This window comes from Eumetopias jubatus, unplaced genomic scaffold (genome assembly GCF_037043125.1).
Source record: "Eumetopias jubatus isolate StellerSeaLion01/CBP00866 unplaced genomic scaffold, mEumJub1_p1.0 scaffold_2, whole genome shotgun sequence".
NCBI lineage: Eukaryota > Metazoa > Chordata > Mammalia > Carnivora > Otariidae > Eumetopias > Eumetopias jubatus.
This window is the reverse complement of record NW_028274808.1, coordinates 84,544,397-84,563,027: the sequence shown is the minus strand read 5'-3', so window position 1 is coordinate 84,563,027 and position 18,631 is coordinate 84,544,397. Positions and strand designations below refer to the sequence as shown.

The following is an 18,631-nucleotide window of genomic DNA, read 5'->3' as shown; positions in this document are numbered from 1 at the left end:
CTTACTGCTTCTTCTTGACTCCCTGTGCCTACCCTGTGGGCAGGTCTTGCTGCGAGAGATGCGGGGAGGGAAGGTAAAGTGGCTGAGAACCTGGGACATGGTGGCCCTGATGCATTGTATTCACATCTTTAGAGTCACAGATGAGGTCCAGATTCTTCATGAGGTCTGCTGGGGTTAAATTGTCATTGGAGTCTAAATAGATCGAAGGAAGTGTTGGCAACCTGCCTGCAGTTAGTACCTGTTTGCAAACCCAGTATGACCTCTAGAAGGTAGAAGGTGACCAAAGGTTGGAGCCACCCATTCTTGATGCCCCCGTCGACAGGGCTAAGACTGTTGCTTCCTCACCATTGGCAATGCAAGACAGAGGTGTTGGAGCACCCCTGATTTTATGGCAAATCTGCCTCTCCTTCTAAGTGCTCAGTAACTTAGCACTTAACCATTATTCTTTTACTCTTTCATTGCCAAATAATTTTTCAGTAAATCCCTAGGAATTTTGTAGTGAATATCTTTTTCGATCTTACATAATTTTTTTAATTTTCAGAAATAATTCTCTTTCTCTATTTTATCCCATATAGGGTAGGATTTCAGATGATCTATACTTTTACTAAAAATAGGAGGTATGTTCTGTGCTCATCTCCATTTTCCTGACTTGAAATGGGTTGTGCTAGAGAAGATTTATGTTTACTACTTCATGATCATGGTAAGATCAAATGATACTGAGATAAAAATACTGCACTTCCTTCATAAATGTCACTTGTAATGGATGCCAATGCTGTGGCCATATTCTCCTTAAGGGATGAAGAGTTGGTTACCACAGCTGCCGGGAGTGCCGCTTACTAGAGTCTCAGAGGACAGTCATCTCTGGGAGAAACTCTCCTTATCCAAGGTCACACCCATGCTCCAGAGGCAGCCTGCATCCTGTGTTTTGGGAGGAGGGGAGTGTTGAAGGGCTTTTCCCAACTTGGTACAGCTCCCAAGAGCCATCCCAGCTTTCGAGTTCCTCAAAGCCTAGTTGGTGGTGGCACAGTGGCCTTACTTCTCCCTCTGCCCAAGTGAGCTTTCTTACCCCTCCCTCACAGATACTGATCCTAAAGACATTTCTCAGTATACCTCCTGCCCATAAATCTGTCAGAGTCTCCTTCCCAGAGAACCTGCAGTGAAACACCATCAATTTTTTAAGAAGCACAATCTTTTTAATAACAGCTTTTCCGAGGATGAGGTTAGAGATCATTTATAAGACGTGAACCCTATTTCAGAAACGTTCACATTGAAAAAATGTGCTTCTTACATTCAAGGAGATGCGCCATCAGAGTGCATGAGAGTGCTGTAATTGCTTGCTGTGTGATCATGTTAGCTGTGACCAATAACCTGAAGCAATTAGAATCCTTTCACTGAAGCCATTATCTGAAGAAAGGTTAAAGATGGCTGTTCTCTCTTTTCTCACTGCAGTTTTCTCTTTACATGCTCTCTGAGCTTGATCTCCTCTGAACTCATGGTTTAAGCCAGTGCATTCTATCTCTAGCCCTGCCATCTCTTAAGCTTTAATTTGCATATTCATCTGTCTGCCTGAACATTTTCTTTGGTATCCCAACCAGCCTTCCAAACAGCGTTTGCAACACGGAGTGAATCATCTTCCTCTCCGACGAGCCCTGCCTGTGTCCAATCTCAATTAGTGACCTAACGACCCTGACATCAAAGCATACAACCCGATCGGCGTCCTAGACTCTTCCTCTTCCCTCACGCAGCATTCCCAGACGGCCAACAAGCCCTGCCCGTTTTGTTGGGCAGTATTACTACAGATAACTATGATAATATTGTGGCTACTTTTCAATTCCTATTACTTCTTCCTCAGGTTAGTTCCTTATGTTGACAACTGTAATAATAATTTACCTATTTTCCTACCTTCAGTCTTGCTTCCTTCACATACACCCTCTGCACAGTGGTCAAGATGATCTATAGCCAGTGCAGATTTAATCATGCCATGGCACTCATGAACACAGTGAACAGCACATTCTCCTGTCAGGCAGGGCTCCCCATGACTTAGCCCATTCATTCTAACTCGTGCTAGGAAAATTGCAGTGTTGGAGTTGCCCTGCATGCTTCCTATTGTTTCATGCCTCTCTGCCTTTGCCCACTATTTTCCCTCTGCCTGGGAAGTTCTTTTCTGCTTCCCTGGATTGGCTAATTTTATTCATCCTCTCAGGTAATCTATTTTTGTTGTATCCTCGAGGATGTTTTCTCTCAACATAAAAGGCTGGACCCCCAAACTGTTTTAGCATTTATAATATAATAATGAAGTATGTGTGGATTTCTATAATTTCCTGAAGAAACAGGGGCTATGGTTATTCCCCTTTGTAACCCCTAGTGCCTCGCACACAGGGGTTACCTAGTAAATGCTGTACAGAACTGAACAGTGAAGACCAATAGACCTCTGGTTCCCTTTGCCTTCACTGATTCATTGCTTATTTGGTATATTATCAGTATTCCCATAATTCTTTCTGGGACATCTGTGCTGAAATCCAGCTCTCCTCCACACATCTTAATAAAATTGAATATCTAATAATCATGAAACTTAATCTTTTCAAAATTGAGCTCCTGACGTTTTTTCTCAGACCTGTTCCTTTCAGAGCCTCCTTTGTTTTAAACAATGGCAACCCTGCTCTTCCCCTTTCAGGCCAAAGCCTTCAGAGTCATCCTTGACACTTCTCTTTCTTTTGTACCTAACATCAGTTCACCGGGATATACACCTCTCTCCATCGTTGTTACGAGTACCCTGGATTATCGTAGCAACCCCCCAGCTTGTCTCCCTGTGCCCACGCAGGGTCTTCCTCAATACTGCAGCCGCTGTGTGGCTTTTGAAGTCTAAGACAATCTGCATCTTCCCTGTGCTCAACATGCTTCAAACAAGTTTTGCAGTTAAACCCAAGTCCTTACCTGATGGCATACTTGCCCGCCACTGTCCCTTACTTAACCCTGTCCCCTTACCTCCTGGAAATCTGTCTGAATGAGCCTCCTTGCTCTTCCTGGCACATTTCTCCCACAGCGTCTTTATATTTCTTTCTCTCTCTCTTTTTTTTTTTTTTTGGTCTTTGTGTTTCTTATTGCCTCTGCCAGGAAAACTATTTCCTCAGATACTGTTTGCTGACCCAAGGTCTCTACTTTAAATATAATGTCACCTTTTTAGTGAGGTCTTTCTTGCCATCCTGTGTAAAATTTCACACATGCTGTATCTGCTGTTCCCCACGGTAACTGAGGATACAGTCAGTGATACTTTAGAATTACTCATTTTCACCTTTTTTTTTTTCAGTGCTGTGTCCTTAGAAGAGTTACTGACACATAGTAGGGGCTCAGAAAATATTTGATAAATGTGTACATGAATGAAGGAACGAAGACTAAACTCAGATGTGTTCCTTCTCAGCATGTGTGATGTTGGGCAAATTACTTAACTTCTGAGTTTTACTTTCTTTATTTGTAATTTGAGGCTGATGCCTGCCATGTTTTCTCAAAGGTTCTTGAAGAGTTGTCAAGGTAATATTAATAGATGGTGTTATGAATCGTTCCGATCTCATGCAAGGTCTAAAGTGCTTTCCATGTAAAATTTCACTTAATCTTCACAATGATCATAGGAGGTAAGTTCTGTGCTCATCTCCATTTTCCAGACTTAGCACAAAAATGATTAAGGTATATATATATATATATATATATATCTTAAGATAGAGAGCAGGATTTGAACCCACGTAGTTGTGACTGTGTATCAGGGTTCACAAGAGATTGCCATATAATTTTTCTTTTTTGGGATATCATTACACAGTACTGACATCAGATTTTGGTGCCCCTATTTTTTTTAAATGAAGTATAATTTTCATATTGACTTTCTCTTTTATACCAGCTTTTTTTAAAAGTACCATTTTACTGCGAGCAGATTTTAGAATTTTTCTCCTTTTATTATTTTAATTCAAAATTGTTAATATTATTGTAATTCAGTATGATTCACCTCATTAATCCAACGTTATTGATTTGTAATCACATAACATGGCCGGTATGATTTCAGATTTTTATAATTTTTGAGACTTTATTTTAGGTTTGGCACATAGACATTTTAGATCCAGGTCATAGACAACTTCTGTGATTGTTCTGTGTGCTGTTCTGTAGGGCAGAATGGTTTCATCTATCTGCATCTATTTAATCTAATATACATATATATCACATAAAACATTATTCATTGTGTTTTTAAAATTTACCATAGGCAGTGGTATGCTGGAGAGCTCTAATTGGCTTGTGGAAGCCTTTCAGGCATTTAGTGAGCCAGTCGTTAAACCATTGGCGGCTTGAAATGTGAAACATACTCATGACGATTAATTGAAAAAATCAACATAAAAGTTTACTACAGAAAAAAATGAAATATAACATTATCATTATAATTTCAAAACCACAAAAAGGAAAATAAGGCAAAGAAAACTTGAGCAATCCAACAGAAGGCAGTGGAGGCAGAAAAGGAAAAAATTCAGTAAAGGAGGCACAGTTAAAAATACAAAATAAAGTGGCAGTAGTAAATCTAAACATACAAGCAAGTCCCTCCACACATGCAAAGATGTGATAAAAACTCTATCTGCTTACTAAAAGAACAGACACTTAGATTGAGTTTAAAAAGTAGAAAGGCAGAAAGACAGACAAATTTTAGAGTATGCTATTTATAACCAATGTAACAAAAATAAAATGGTACAAAAAGTGTCAAAATGAAAGAACAGAAAATGATATGCTAAGCAAATATGAGTATAGTAATGATAATTCCAGGAAAATTATATTTCAGGTGACAACTACTAAGCAATACAAAGGAGAATGCACATGGGTAAAAGTTACAATCTACAGAAAGATAAAATAATCATAAAACTTCATGCACCTAACAATTTAGTTATAAATTGTATAAAGGAAAAACTAATAGAAAAACACAGTTAAAACACAGAAAAACACAATTAAAGATTTTAAAACATTTCTGAGAAATTTAAGTACAAAAATGAGTAAGCCTATAGTCCGTAGTAAGCAAGGAAGTTGGTTCTTAAAATAAAAAAAAAAGGCAGTGATATGTAGCATTTGCCAATTTCGGTTGTGTAAATTCCCATGCTGTATACCTAAACTGAGTGTATTCTATTAAGGCTGAAATTATACCTCAATAAAGCTGATTTTAAAAGTGTGGAGAATGTCAGAGAGTAAGAAATTATTAGCAAGATGTAGAGATGGTCCATTGGAGGTTGTGTCTCACGAAGTTATAATGGCATATTTTTTCCAGCAGTACTTTGTAGCTTGTAATTTGAACTTAGCAAAATCAAAGTAGCAGAAAGATGAAATGCGGAGGGAACTTAGGGTGCCAGTTAGGGTAGTTTTATAGTGACTAACTGCTACACCTGTTGGATGGGGAAACAAGTGCAGCTAGGAGATTGATGGTTGTGAGAAGAGGAACAATGTAATTGCAAATAAATGAAAAACCAAATCCAACAAACATAGAATATGCGCTTATTGTATTAAGCTAGTATGCGTTTATGTGTTGGAGGTACAGCGTTTCTAATCACAAGGATCTCACATTTTTGCAAAATAAATGAATGAATGAAGCAGGTAAAAGACCTTGTACTTTAGAAGAACAGTGCCTTTATTTAAACCCAAATATAAATGTTACTTGTTTTATGCTTCATATTATTATATCCCACATCTTTTTCATTTTTATTTTCCCCAAATGCATTTTCACATTTTCACTATTATTTCACATTCTGTGGATCTTACACTTTCGAAAGTCTGGTATGAAAGAATATTTTTTGCCCTCTTTCTTAAATACTAATATCTTTCTAGGTTCAAATTCATTTTCCCTTAAACTTTGAAGATTAGTTCTGTTGCCTTCTAAGTACCACATGATCGGATTCATTCTGATTCTTGTTTTTAAGTAACTTGGTTGTACTCCATAAATACTATTAGCATGGTGTTCTTTATCCCGGAATTAGAGAATTTAGGTTAAAAAATACCACGTTTTTCATCAGTACTTTTTATGCCCCCTCAAGGTGAACGCTGGTGTCTTTTTCCAACTCTATAGCATTGTTAAAAATCATTTTGTAATTATTTCCTCCTCTCCATTCTCTTTGCTCTTTCTGGAGTTCCATTTCAATCCTATGTTGGAATTTCTAGCACTGTCTCGTATTTCCAACTTTTTGTCCTTTTGTGCTCTGGTTTGGGAGAATTTCTTCACCTTTCCCAAGTGTTCTGAATGTAGTGCTTTTGGAAACTGGGCTAGAGGAACAGATCTCGTTAACTATTCCTAGACACTAGGCTAAATACTAGAGCTGTGCTATTCGAGGCAAGCTGTCCATTGTACCTGCCCTAGAGAATTATACTAGCTAGCATTTTTCAAAAACACTTAGACAACACATTTTTCAAGACCCTTTGCACCAAATGATTAAAAAAAGCACATGAACATATTGCTACATGGAACTATGATCAGAGTATATGTACCCTCCAGCTACATGTATGCATCATTGTCTTTCTTAGATGATAAACTACCTGAAGTGTTTCTCTATTCATTTTTTATAATATCGTCTATTTAATTAATGCTTTTTGAGCGGTCATCATAAGTATCCAAATTTTATTATTGCCTTGGTTTTTGGTAGTATAGACATTTTTTAAAAAGATTTATTTATTTGAGAGAGAGAGAGAGAGAGGACACTCACTCACATGCACACGAGTGGGGGAGAAGCAGAGGGAGAGGGAGAATCTTAAGCAGGCTCCAGGCCCAGCACGGAGCCCGATGTGGGGCTTGATCTAATGACCCTGAGCCAAAATCCAGAGTTGGATGCTTAACCCACTGAGCCACCCAGGAACTCCCTTGGTAGCAAGACATTTAAATGGTTATGACTTGCTTTAGAAGCATTTCAATATAATCAAGCAATTTGTCTTAACTATTCCCCAAAACTAAATACTGCTTTTATTTAAAAAACATATATATATTAAAAATATGTACTTTGTACACCTTATGTGAAATAGTATTTTTAAAAGAAGAAACATCTTAATCATTTATTTTTGTTGTTTTGATAAATTGGGAGATTAATAGGCCTTGTTAACAAGTTGTGTGGCCTTATGAGAGAATTGAATACCAACTTTAGATCTTATATGAATTAATTTTTAAAAGTCAAAGTAGTACCCATGATAACATAGTCCATATTGGGTTTTGTTTTTTTTTTTTTAGCTTTAATATTGAACACAGATTGTGTTTAATGCAATTTTGTATTTGAAAATTTCATAATATTAGTGTCAATTGAAAACAGCTTAAAAGCGATTACTGAAAAAAATGCTGCTACCCTTAATTAACAGGACAATTTGAGACATTTAAACATACCACTTTCTCAACTCTTTTCCAGTTGGGACTGATTAAGAGATTCCCCAGGAGTCAGAGGTCTGTGAACTATAGCCTGTGGGTCAAATTCACCAACTGTCTGTTCCGAATGCATTCATTCATGCACTGTCTATGGCTGTTTCCCACTCTCATATGAGGGTTGAGTAGTTGTGACTGGGAACACAAGACAGAGGCTGACATTCTTACCCCCTGGCCCTGTAGAGACTATGTTTGCCAGTCCCTGCTTCGTACACCCACGATTCTTTTGTCCAGTCGTACCCACCTCAGCTTGCACACTGTTAGCCAATGACACACTTTCCTCTGAGTACACACTGCACTTGTTTGCATATGTCCTTGCTTGGGCTCTTTCCTCCACCTTGAATGTTGTCTCTCTCTCTTCACTTACATCTAACATCTATTTATGCTTTATGAGATGATTCCAGGAACACTTCCTCCATGAAGTTTTGTAATAAAAACAGAAAATTAGGTTTCCTGGACGTATCTCCAATATGCTCCCTTACCTAGACTCGAAAGTCCCTTGCCTCTCTTTTGCTCGTGCTTGTTGACATACACGACCCCGATTGAATACAGTTCTCCACCTATGCCAGGCCTGCCTCCTCCTCACAGTTTAACGTGGCTGGAGAAGACACCCACGTGCCGACTAATCTTCCTTTCTGACCGTTCACGACCACGGACTTCCAATGGGCATGGGTCCCATGCTGTACTTACATTTGTCGTTCTCCTGCTTACCTCAATGGCTATTTCATACATCTTTCTCTGTCCTCAACCCTTAATGTTCCCTCCTGCCCTCACTCTCTGCCGATGACTTTTTGTCCCAATTCACTGAGAAAACGGAAGTAACAGCCGAGCACATATACCACGACAGCTCTCTCCCACCCAGACATTGCACCTACCCTGACCCATAGCCTTCCTTCCATGACAAAGGATGACCCAGCCACCCGCCCACCTGTGCATGAAATCCCATTCTCCTCCTCACTTGCCTATTCAAGAACATCACTCTGGTTTCTCCCTTTAACATCCTCAAGGTTTCCCTCAGCGTACAGACATGCTGTTATTTTCCCCCCACCTTCTATTACCTTTTACCACCTTCTTTCTCCCTTTTGGAGCAGTATTCTGCAAAATGTTGCCTGCACGAACATTTTATAAATCCTTTCCTCCCACTTTCTCCTCAACCCATTTCGGGCAGGCTTCTGTCTCCATCACTCCCTTGAAAACGCTCTTGTCAGAGTCCCCCAGAACCCCATGTTGCTAAGCCCCCTTCGGGGCTCAATCTATGTCGTCTTTGACCTGTCAGCACCTTTGATGTGATCATCATTTCTTTTCCTGGATATAATTTTCATTGATGTCTAGAACATCACACTCTCTTCATTTTTCCTCTTTTCTCTGGTCTTCCCTTTGAGTTTCTCTTTGCTGGTCCTTTTTTTGTCTTTCTGACTAGTTAATATTGAAATGCCTTGGCTCAGGTTTGGTCTTTTTCTCTACCTTTTCCTTGGTGATCTCAACCAGTGTCATGAATCCAATGTGGATTTCAGGCTCAAAGCACTTTCCTGAACTCAAGATTCTTACGTCTGACTGCCTATTTGACATTTTCATGTGGATATGTACTTGATGTCCCAAACTCCACACGTCCAAAATAAAAACTCCTTATCTGACCCCTCCGTTCAAAGTATCAGCTCCGCCCACAGCCTATCTCGGTTCAGTTGGTGGCCGCTCCATTTCTCATGTGCTCAGGGCCAAAGACTTGGGAGTATTTTTTTCTCAGACGCCCCACATCCGGTCTGTCAGGAAATCCTGTTGGTTCCATCAAAACAATGTTTCCAGACTCCAACCACGTGTCCCAGTCTCCACTGCCATCCCCCACGTGGCAGCCACCTGCACCCCTGCTTCCAGCCTTGCCCTCCTGGCCCCGCCCTGCCCAGCCTGTCCTTAACACAGGAGCTAAGACAGATTCTTTTTTTTTTCTTTAAATTTTTTTATTGTTATGTTAATCACCACACATTACATCATTAGTTTTTGATGTAGTGTTCCATGATTCATTGTTTGTGCATAACACCCAGTGCTCCACGCAGATCGTGCCCTCCTTAATACCCATCACCAGGCTAACCCATCCCCCCAGCCCCCTCCCCTCTAGAACCCTCAGTTTGTTTTTCAGAGTCCATCGTCTCTCATGGTTCGTCTCCCCCTCCGATTCCCCCCCTTCATTCTTCCCCTCCTGCTGTCTTCTTCTTCTTCTTTTTTTTTTCTTAACATATATTGCATTATATGTTTCAGAGGTACAGATCTGTGATTCAACAGTCTTGCACAATTTACAGCACTCACCATAGCACATACCCTCCCCAATGTCTAATCACCCAGCCACCCCATCCCTCCCACCCCCCACCACTCCAGCAACCCTCGGTTTGTTTCCTGAGATTAAGAATTCCTCATATCAGTGAGGTCATATGATACATGTCTTTCTCTGGTTGACTTATTTCACTCAGCATAACGCCCTCCAGTTTCATCCAGATGGCAAGATCTCATTCCTTTTGATGGCTGCATAATATTCCCTAGTATATATATACCACATCTTCTTTATCCATTCATCTGTTGATGGACATCTTGGCTCTTTCCACAGTTTGGCTATTGTGGACATTGCTGCTATAAACATTGGGGTGCACGTAACCCCTTTGGATCCCTACATTTGTATCTTTGGGGTAAATACCCAGTAGTGCAATTGCTGGATCATATGGTAGCTCTGTTTTCAACTTTTTGAGGAACCTCCATACTGTTTTCCGGAGAGCCAAGACAGATTCTTAACAAGGTCCTTCATATGGTATCAGCTGTCTGCTGTGACAAAGTGCTGCAGTGATTTCACGCTGTAGACGTGTGCAGTGACCTCAAGGGCCCAGTCTGACCCATGCCTCCCTGTCTACCTTCCTGCTCTCATCTCCAACTACTTTCTCTTGCTCGCTCCATCCGCCTCTTTTCCGAACCTCACACTCATAGGCATGCTTGCTGCCTTGGTGCCTTTGCTCTAGCTCTTCCCTCTGCTTCAGGTGCTCTTTACTCAGGTATCCTTGGAGCGCATCCCCTTGCTGCCTGTCCATCTTTGATCTGATTTTGTTCTCACTGAACTCGACCCTGACAACCTACTTCAAATCGCAACCACGTCCTTCATGCCCTATTCTGTTTCCTTTTTCCTACATCACTTATCTCTCCCTAATGAAACATATAATTAACTAGTTTACATATATTATAAGTGGTCTGTCTTTCCCTCTAAAATCAAGGTGGTTTGTCCTCTGCATTCATCGATGTATCCCAAGGTCAGAGAGAAATACCTAGCACATAATAAGTACTCAATAAATATTTGCTACATGAGTACAGGGCACCAATGCTGTCTTCCATTCTTTTTTTTTTTTTTGAAGATTTTTTAAATTTGAGACAGAGAGAGAAAGAGAGCACAAGCGGGGGGCAGGGAGCAGAGGGAGAGGGAGAAGCAGACTCCTCGTGGAGCAAGGAGTCCAACGCAGGACTCGATCCCAGGACCCTGAGATCACGACTTGAGCTGGGATCATGACCTGAGCCGAAGGCAGATGCTTAACCAACTGAGCCACCCAGGTGCCCCCTGTCTTCCATTCTTTATAGTCACATAAGCATGCGGCGTTGGTCTGCCCTCATTTTTCGTTTTTTTGTATGTGAACAGATGAATGTGTTTACCAAATTAACCGAGACTTAAAACCCTTCTTCTCTGCTAAACCTTTTAAAGTTGACTTCAAACGTGTGACTGGGTGAGTAAATAATTAGGCAGAATAAAACAAGACAAAACAGCAGTGTGTTTAGATTATACTTCCTCGCCGGGAAGGACTACAATGTTGGTATGGAATGTAAGATGTGTACAATTATTTTCACAAGTCACTCCAGAATTACAGCTCTGGGAGCTGCCCAGCTGTGTTGATTTGTCAGCTCTTCCCGATGTCTTACCCCTGGGCGGTGACATCCTGCTAGTGTAGCGGTGTTGCCATAAGGTCAACAACCATCCTGCAGTGACACCCAATCTCAAGATGGCAAAAAAATTAAAAAAATTAAAAAATCCCTGCTTAAACTTTGTGAGCCACTTGAGCACAAGGCTGGGATTCAGTCCTTTTTGGATCCTGGGTCCAGGCCCCCAGATGACTGAAGGGCAAACCAAAAATGCTGATTGTGAGCGCATTTCATGATCATACGCAATTAGTATGCCAGAATTAAATACTGTTTTCCTGGTTCTCCAAAAATATGACATAAAAGGAAGTGGGTAATTTATTTCATCCCTAGATTTGTCTTCTCAGAAAGTAATTAACCTGGTTTCAGCCACCTCTAACAGGTATTTTGTGAAAATCAAATGAGATAATGGTTGTGAAAGAGCTTGAGTTCTGTTGCACACGAGGAATTTGAAAGACCTGTTTATAAAGTGTCAGTAGAGCAGTGGATTTTTCTTATTCACCCGGGGTGGGTCGGTTACTTCCTATAGGAAGGGGCTACGCGTCTGTTTCTGGCTTCCCTCCTCCCTCTGCCCACCTTGGGTTGTGAGGTCAATTTTCATGGCCACACGTATGACATTTACCTGAAGCAAGTCACTTAACCTCTCAGAACCTCAATTTCTTTGCCGTAAAGTAAAAGTAATATCTTTCACAGGAAGAGATTGTCAGGATTGAATGGGATCATGTGTAGGAAATACTTTGGTAAACCTGAAAGCACCAGGTAAACAATACTTATCATAATGTTACCATCATTAATACTAATTAATTATAGTAATTGTTAACTTTGAGCCCTGGCTAAAGAGAAAAGAATATTTTACCTTCTCAGGTTTCTTTGACCCGTGCTGAGTTTTGACCCACACACGTGCATGTGCACGCACGCACATATATTTCTGGTAAAGTTACTGGTCCACGGAACTAGGAAGTGGCAGGTTGAATGCTTCCAAAGCTGCTATAAAAACTGGATTCTTGGGCACCTGGGTGGCTCAGTCGTCAAGTGTCTGCCTTCGGCTCAGGTCATGGTCCCCGGGTGTCCTGGGATCGAGCCCCGCATCGGGCTCCCTGCTCAGCGGGGAGCCTGCTTTTCCCCTGCCCCTCCCCCTGCTTGTGTTCCCTCTCTCGCTGTCTCTCTCTCTCTGTCAAATAAATAAATAAAATCTTTAAAAAACAAAACAAAACTGGATTCTTCACTGTTAACCCAGGAGACCGCATCAGTTCTTTTGTTGGTGGCAAAGCTGTAAAAGTTCCCTTTGCGGCTACACTGGCCTCCACGATCATTATTTTGCTTGAAGCTTTGGAGGCGGGTTCCTGCTGCGTTCCACCATGCTTGGCAGGCGCATTCGGGGTACAGGCTTTGTTTTTCTTGATGGGTGCCCACCACGGGTGGTTGGGCAGGGCGGTGGACGTCCACTGCACCCCGGGTGAGAACCGAACACCCTGCCTATGTGGAGACTCGCTGTGAAATCCTCGCTGCTTACTCAGGTAGCTTCATAAGGGCCTTATTTAACACCTCCAGCACCCTTGGTATTGCTCAGGCTCTGGTCAGTAAATATTTTCATTTGAACAATGGGGAGTTTGGGATACAACTCAAAAGGATGGAGGGAATCTAAGAGGCTTTGAAGCCCTGAGATAATATAGACAAAAAGGATGATTCTAAGATGAGAGCAGTGAAGAGGGTATGCTGGAATTAAAAGCGTGCATCTGAGTCAGATCGTATGTAACAGGAGGATTTGATTTCATATGTAATTGTTGAAAAAAAGGCATTCCTGTTGAATGTACTCTCATAGTATCTTGTTTAATGCTTAAATGCTAATTTTTTCTTTTAAAGATTTATACATCATATATACTAAAGCAATCATCTGGATAATAAAATAATTTAAATAACTGAGTTTACAGAACTTAATTGCAGTGATAATTTATGTCAAGACCATAGCAGATTTTGAGTTTTGTGGGGAGGGCAGTAAATACGTAACTATTTTAAAAAGGATGGCACAAATAACTTTACATTTTATGTATCTTGATTTTAATTTTTGCTTTAATAAAATGGAGTTGAAATTGGGAGTGTGTGATCTTCACATTCTTCATTGCCTTGAGTTAGAAAAAAATAGAATTTGTTACTTATGAAATTCTCAAATACTGTTTTAATTAACAGTGATTTATTTCAAAACACATATGTTCATGTCTGTAGAAGTAGCTACTTCTGTTGCAAATGAAATGAACTGTCAGTAGTTTATATGAAGCCAGGTATTTGGTTGCTTCTGCTGTTTACCAACACAGAATTTTGGAATTTGCCAATTTGGGCTTAGTCATCAGACAGACCTGGTCTCAAATCCTGGCTGTCTTGGACCTGCTGTGGGGCCTGGGCAGCTTACCCAAATGCTGCTAACCCTACCCCATAGGATTGTTGTGAGGATGTAATGTGATAGATATATTAAGTGACTAATAGAGAGCCCATGAAAAAGTAAGTGCTCAATGAATATTACTTTCCTCCCTTTCTTCTTGTCCACTTGTGTTTTTAATGGATCATTGCCTTACCCTGGATTGTATTGTAGGAAGTATTCTGGATGGATGGCTGCTGGAAACCCATTGCCATAGCCAGCTCTTCTTCAGTACTTAAGGATTTACCCTGGCATTGAGTAATGAGAATTTCGGTAAGAAAAATTAGAGCTAGTACATGGACTTTTCATAAAAGGTCACTTGAATCTCAGATACTTCATAGTAAGTTCTCTGACTCTTCTCCAAAGACCTTGAGATGCCACAGATCTCTGGTCACATATGGATTATTCTTATTTTGAAAGTAAATAGAAATAGGGCTTTTAACTCTACTCACATCAGGTGCTCTTCATGTCATTGTAAATGTATTATTTCACTTACCTTATTTTGTTCTTTGAATTTTTCATCTAATCAATGAATGGTCTAGTCTTTGATGACAGTGTCTGGATATTGTTCATCTCTTTAGTGTAGACTAAATGAAGCACAGATTCTTAGTGTTTAGGGTACTTTCCAAAACTGTAAAGGTTTTGACAGTGTGAGAGAGGCAGGCAAAAGTATCAAAACTGAGAAATTCTAAGATAAGTATGTTCCTAAATCACCAAGAGAAATTATTATATATTGCTTGTTAAGATGGCATAGAGTTCTTTAGTTGGGGCTATTTTGATCCATTCTTTTCCTCCAAATGATACCAATATATAATTAATTTTCATTTGAAATTAATTCACGTGAAATTAATACATAACTAGTACACCTGTATTAGTAACTCATGTTATTAATCTGTGCTGTATAAAATATGTTGAACTATTATTGTCAACCACACCCAAATAAAAAAAATGAACATGCCATGGAGAATTAAGAGCAATCCAACAAATATATGCTGAACTATTAAAAAGGAAAAAAAAAGATGAGAGGGAGGATAAAGATAATAGAAACAAAGTAAGCGATGATATTAGTATATATGTAAATTAGTAAATATATGAACTTTCTTAAAATTATTGTCACTGAAATGCACCCGGAGAAATACATAGTAAAGAATTTTGCTCATAGGAGACAGAGCTGGAGGTGTGGACAAAGCAAGAAGGATAAATTCTAGCTTCATTAAATCTAATAAAGAGCATTAATTCTGAAATTGTGATAAACTTAACTTTTGGAATCTAAAAATATGATAAAATATTATTTTAAGTATCATTTTTTAACTAAAAAAAGTTTTAACCACTTTGCCTGTGATGATATTTTTTAGAAACCACATTTGAGAAGTACTTCCATCCAGTGCTACTTGTGTTTACTTTTGAACAGTCATTTTCTAACTGAGGCTGGCATTCATGTCTTCATTTTGGGGTAAGTTTATCTTTCAGCATAAATATCATCATGTTAATGGCCTTGATCATTGTTCTTCAGTATTTTTTCTTTTAAACTGCTTTATGTTCAGTTTGCTTAAATCCTTAGGAACTAAGTATTCGGGGTAAGATAGAGGGCAGATTACAGAGATTCTGAGGGGGTTTGGTAAACACCCATATGAGCATTTCTACATTTGGGTAATATTCCAAATGAGTGTTATATCCTTCCAGTAAATTAGACCTCTTGGTATTTAACTAAACTTGGAAGTCCATTCCTTATTAATAGCTTACATGATTTGCACAGCAGTAAAATACAGATATTTAGGGCTTGTCCATGTTACTTTTTTATCTATCCCTGACACTGACATCGCCCATCCTCTGACCCCTACCCTACTTCAGTTTGAAATGTTTCTTTCTTTACTTAGGCCTTTCGTTTTTCCTCCTAATAGACATTCATATATTTCCATGCTTATTAACTTTTTTCTTCTCTCTTAGATGTAGCTAATTCACTGCACACAGTTGGCCCAAAGCACCCAGCCTGTAGTTATGTAATATGACCCTCAGCTCAGTTTTCCTTACTAATGCCTTCATGGTGTGGGGAACCAGAGATGTGTGCAGGTGCATCTTCCTCACAGGGAAGATTAGTGTTGGATCTCTTGCTTCTGTACAATATCCATCAGGGAGCAACTGTTTTTCCTCAAGCTTGAAGAATCATTCCACAGTCACTTGGTCAGTGTATGAGTCTTTTGTCCTGATGTTAAATTTCAGTTTTACCAAAATGAATAAGCGTATGATCATTCAGACTAGATTGGTCTCAAGTTGGTAATATTTCTGAAGAAAGCTACTGCAGAACTAGTCACAGTGCGAGCAGTGTGCAAAGGGGCATGTTTAATCCATGGTAAAGAATATGTACTATCAAAATCTGTACATGAAAACGATTATTGCTTATTTTAAGAAATTTACCTGTTTATTGGACTTAGAAGTCAGATGGAACCTCTACCTAAAGAAAACTCAGAATTCATTCAAAAACATGTACTGAGCACTACCACACATCAGGTGCTGTGTTTATTCCATTGTGATAAATTACACCAGGTTATTTATAAGTTATCCTTCCAAATTAGGTTTTTCTCTAATCCCGGTAGGTCAGTCCTTAAGTTAGCCTCAAGTGTCAAGGGGTTGTACTGTATGTTTGCTGTTTATATTCGTCTGTTGAATGCACAAAGGCAAGGATAACACTTTTATCTTTTCACGGATCAAAATAAAAAAGATCTCGATTGCTCTTTTGCCTGTAATACTCATCAAGTCAGTATTATTATGCTCATTCAAAATGTTTTGCTCTTTGGTTTTGCTTTCAGTTGTATCAGTGCAGGTCTTCCTAAAACAGAGGCAACCTGGCAGTTTGTAATAAGTGATTTGGAAAAAATTGACAATATTATTCAAGTGAGTACTCATTTTTCTATAAACTATCTGGTATGATTGCTATGGAGTATGCCTCTCCCTATGTTCTGCTGTCAGTCTTAATGAAATCTCACTTGAAACAATATTTTTGTAGAAATTCATGAGCCTGGCGAAGTCTTAAATGAAATCTTTTACTTAGAATTTTCAGATCCTAATTATCTTTAAAACTCAATTTATAAGTGGCCTGGTATGAAGGGCTCTCTGTCACCACAGTCCGGAGACTCCCGTCTCCAGCAAAGAAACTGGGCAGCTTGGCCGCTCTTGTAGGGAGCATGGCCTGACCCAAAGAGGAGCTCTCTGTCCTGTGGCTAAGGAACCCCCCCCCTCTCACCTGGAGACACCAGCTGGCCTGGCAGAACCTGCAAGGAGAAAGAGAGCAGGAGCGCTGGGGAATTGCCTTCCACCACAGGGGGTGACACAGCAGGGAGGAGTGGAAGTCCCAGGGGCCCCAGGGGAACCAAGCATTTCAAATTAGCACCACAAAGATTCTGAAAGCTACACTGTCATTAGAACTGCAGCTTACAAAGGGAGGTCTGAACCTAAACCTAAATAGGGTGGCTGTGTGCTGGTATAGAATATTTAAATGGAACCCGGGTCTCGTAACATAAAGTTAAAATACCAGAATACAGCTGAAACTCACTTATTATGCCAAGAAGCAAGAACGTCACAACTTGACTGAGAAACAACTCTGAAATAGACTTTGAAACAGAGATGGCTTGGATGTTGGAATTATTTGACAAGGATTTTAAAGCAGCCATCATACAAATGTGCCAACAAGCGATTACAGATACCCTTGAAACAACTGGATAAAACAAAGTCTCAGCAAAGAAATACAATATGTAAAAGGAACCAAGTGGAAATGACAGAACAGAAAAATACAGTAACTGAAATATAAAACAAACTGGAGAGATTCACGAACAAAATGAATATGACAGAGGAAAGACGGTGAACTTGAAGATAGAATAATAGAAAACACACTGAAAAAAAAGCCTCAGGGATCTTTGGTATAATAAAAGATCCAGCATTTTTTTTTTTTTTTTTTAATTTATTAGAAAGAGAGAGGGAGGGCGAGCGGTAGGAGGAGCAGAAGTAGAGGGACAAGCAGACTCTGTGTTGAGGATGGAGCCCGTCGTGGGGCTTGATCTCATGACCTTGAGATCAGGACCTGAACTGAAATCAAGAGTCTGGCGTTTGACTGACTGAGCCACCCAGGCACCCAAGATCCAGCATTCTTAGCATTAGCATCCCAGAAGGAGAGGGGAAAGAGAATACAAGTAAAAGACAGAGATTGGCCAAATTGATAACAAAACACAAACCAATATTTTGCTGTCTACAAGGAATTCACTTCAAGCATAATGATATAAGTAGGTTGAAATTGAAAAGAGAAAAGAATATACCATATTGTAATGGGTTGTTGAATAGTGCCCCCCCAAAAAAAATTCATGTCTACTCAGAACCTCCAAATGTGGCCTTCTTTGGAAATAGGGTCTTTGCAAATACAGTTAGTTAAGGTGAGGTCCTACTGGGGTGGGTTGGACCCTAACTCCACGACTAGCTGTCCTTCTAAGAAGAGGACAGACCACAGAGAGAGTGACAGGGAAGAAGGCCATGTGAAATTAGAGGCAGCTACAAGGCAAAGGAAACTAAAATAATGCAGCTAGAAGCCACAGAAGACCCAGGATTGCCCGAGTCACTAGAGAGTTGGGAGAGGTAAAGAAGGATTGTCCTAGAGCCTTCAGAGGGATCATGGCCCTACTGACATCTTGATTTTGGACCTCTAGCTTCCCGAGTTGTAAGAGAATACTTTGTTGTTGTTTCAAGCCCTCGTTTGGATATTTTGTTACTGTAGCTCTAGGAGGCTGATACACATACAGACAATTTTAAAAATCAGAAGTAGCTCTCTTGGTATCAGATAAAGTAGACTTTACAGCAAGTAAAATTACTAGAATCAAGAGATC

General features: G+C 39.9%; 1 protein-coding gene across 3 annotated transcripts in view; it reads left to right on the top strand.

Moving 5' to 3' along the window:
- Positions 1-18,631, top strand: part of IL15 (interleukin 15) — a 76,710-nt gene that overhangs the window by 48,648 nt on the left and 9,431 nt on the right. For all 3 annotated transcript variants that reach the window (XM_028102359.2, XM_028102356.2, XM_028102357.2), the window contains exons 2-4: positions 13,938-14,036; positions 15,119-15,216; positions 16,571-16,655. In XM_028102359.2, the coding sequence (XP_027958160.1) occupies positions 14,025-14,036; positions 15,119-15,216; positions 16,571-16,655 (195 nt within the window). In that variant the 5' untranslated portion in view covers positions 13,938-14,024. The remainder of the gene's footprint in view (positions 1-13,937; positions 14,037-15,118; positions 15,217-16,570; positions 16,656-18,631) is intronic.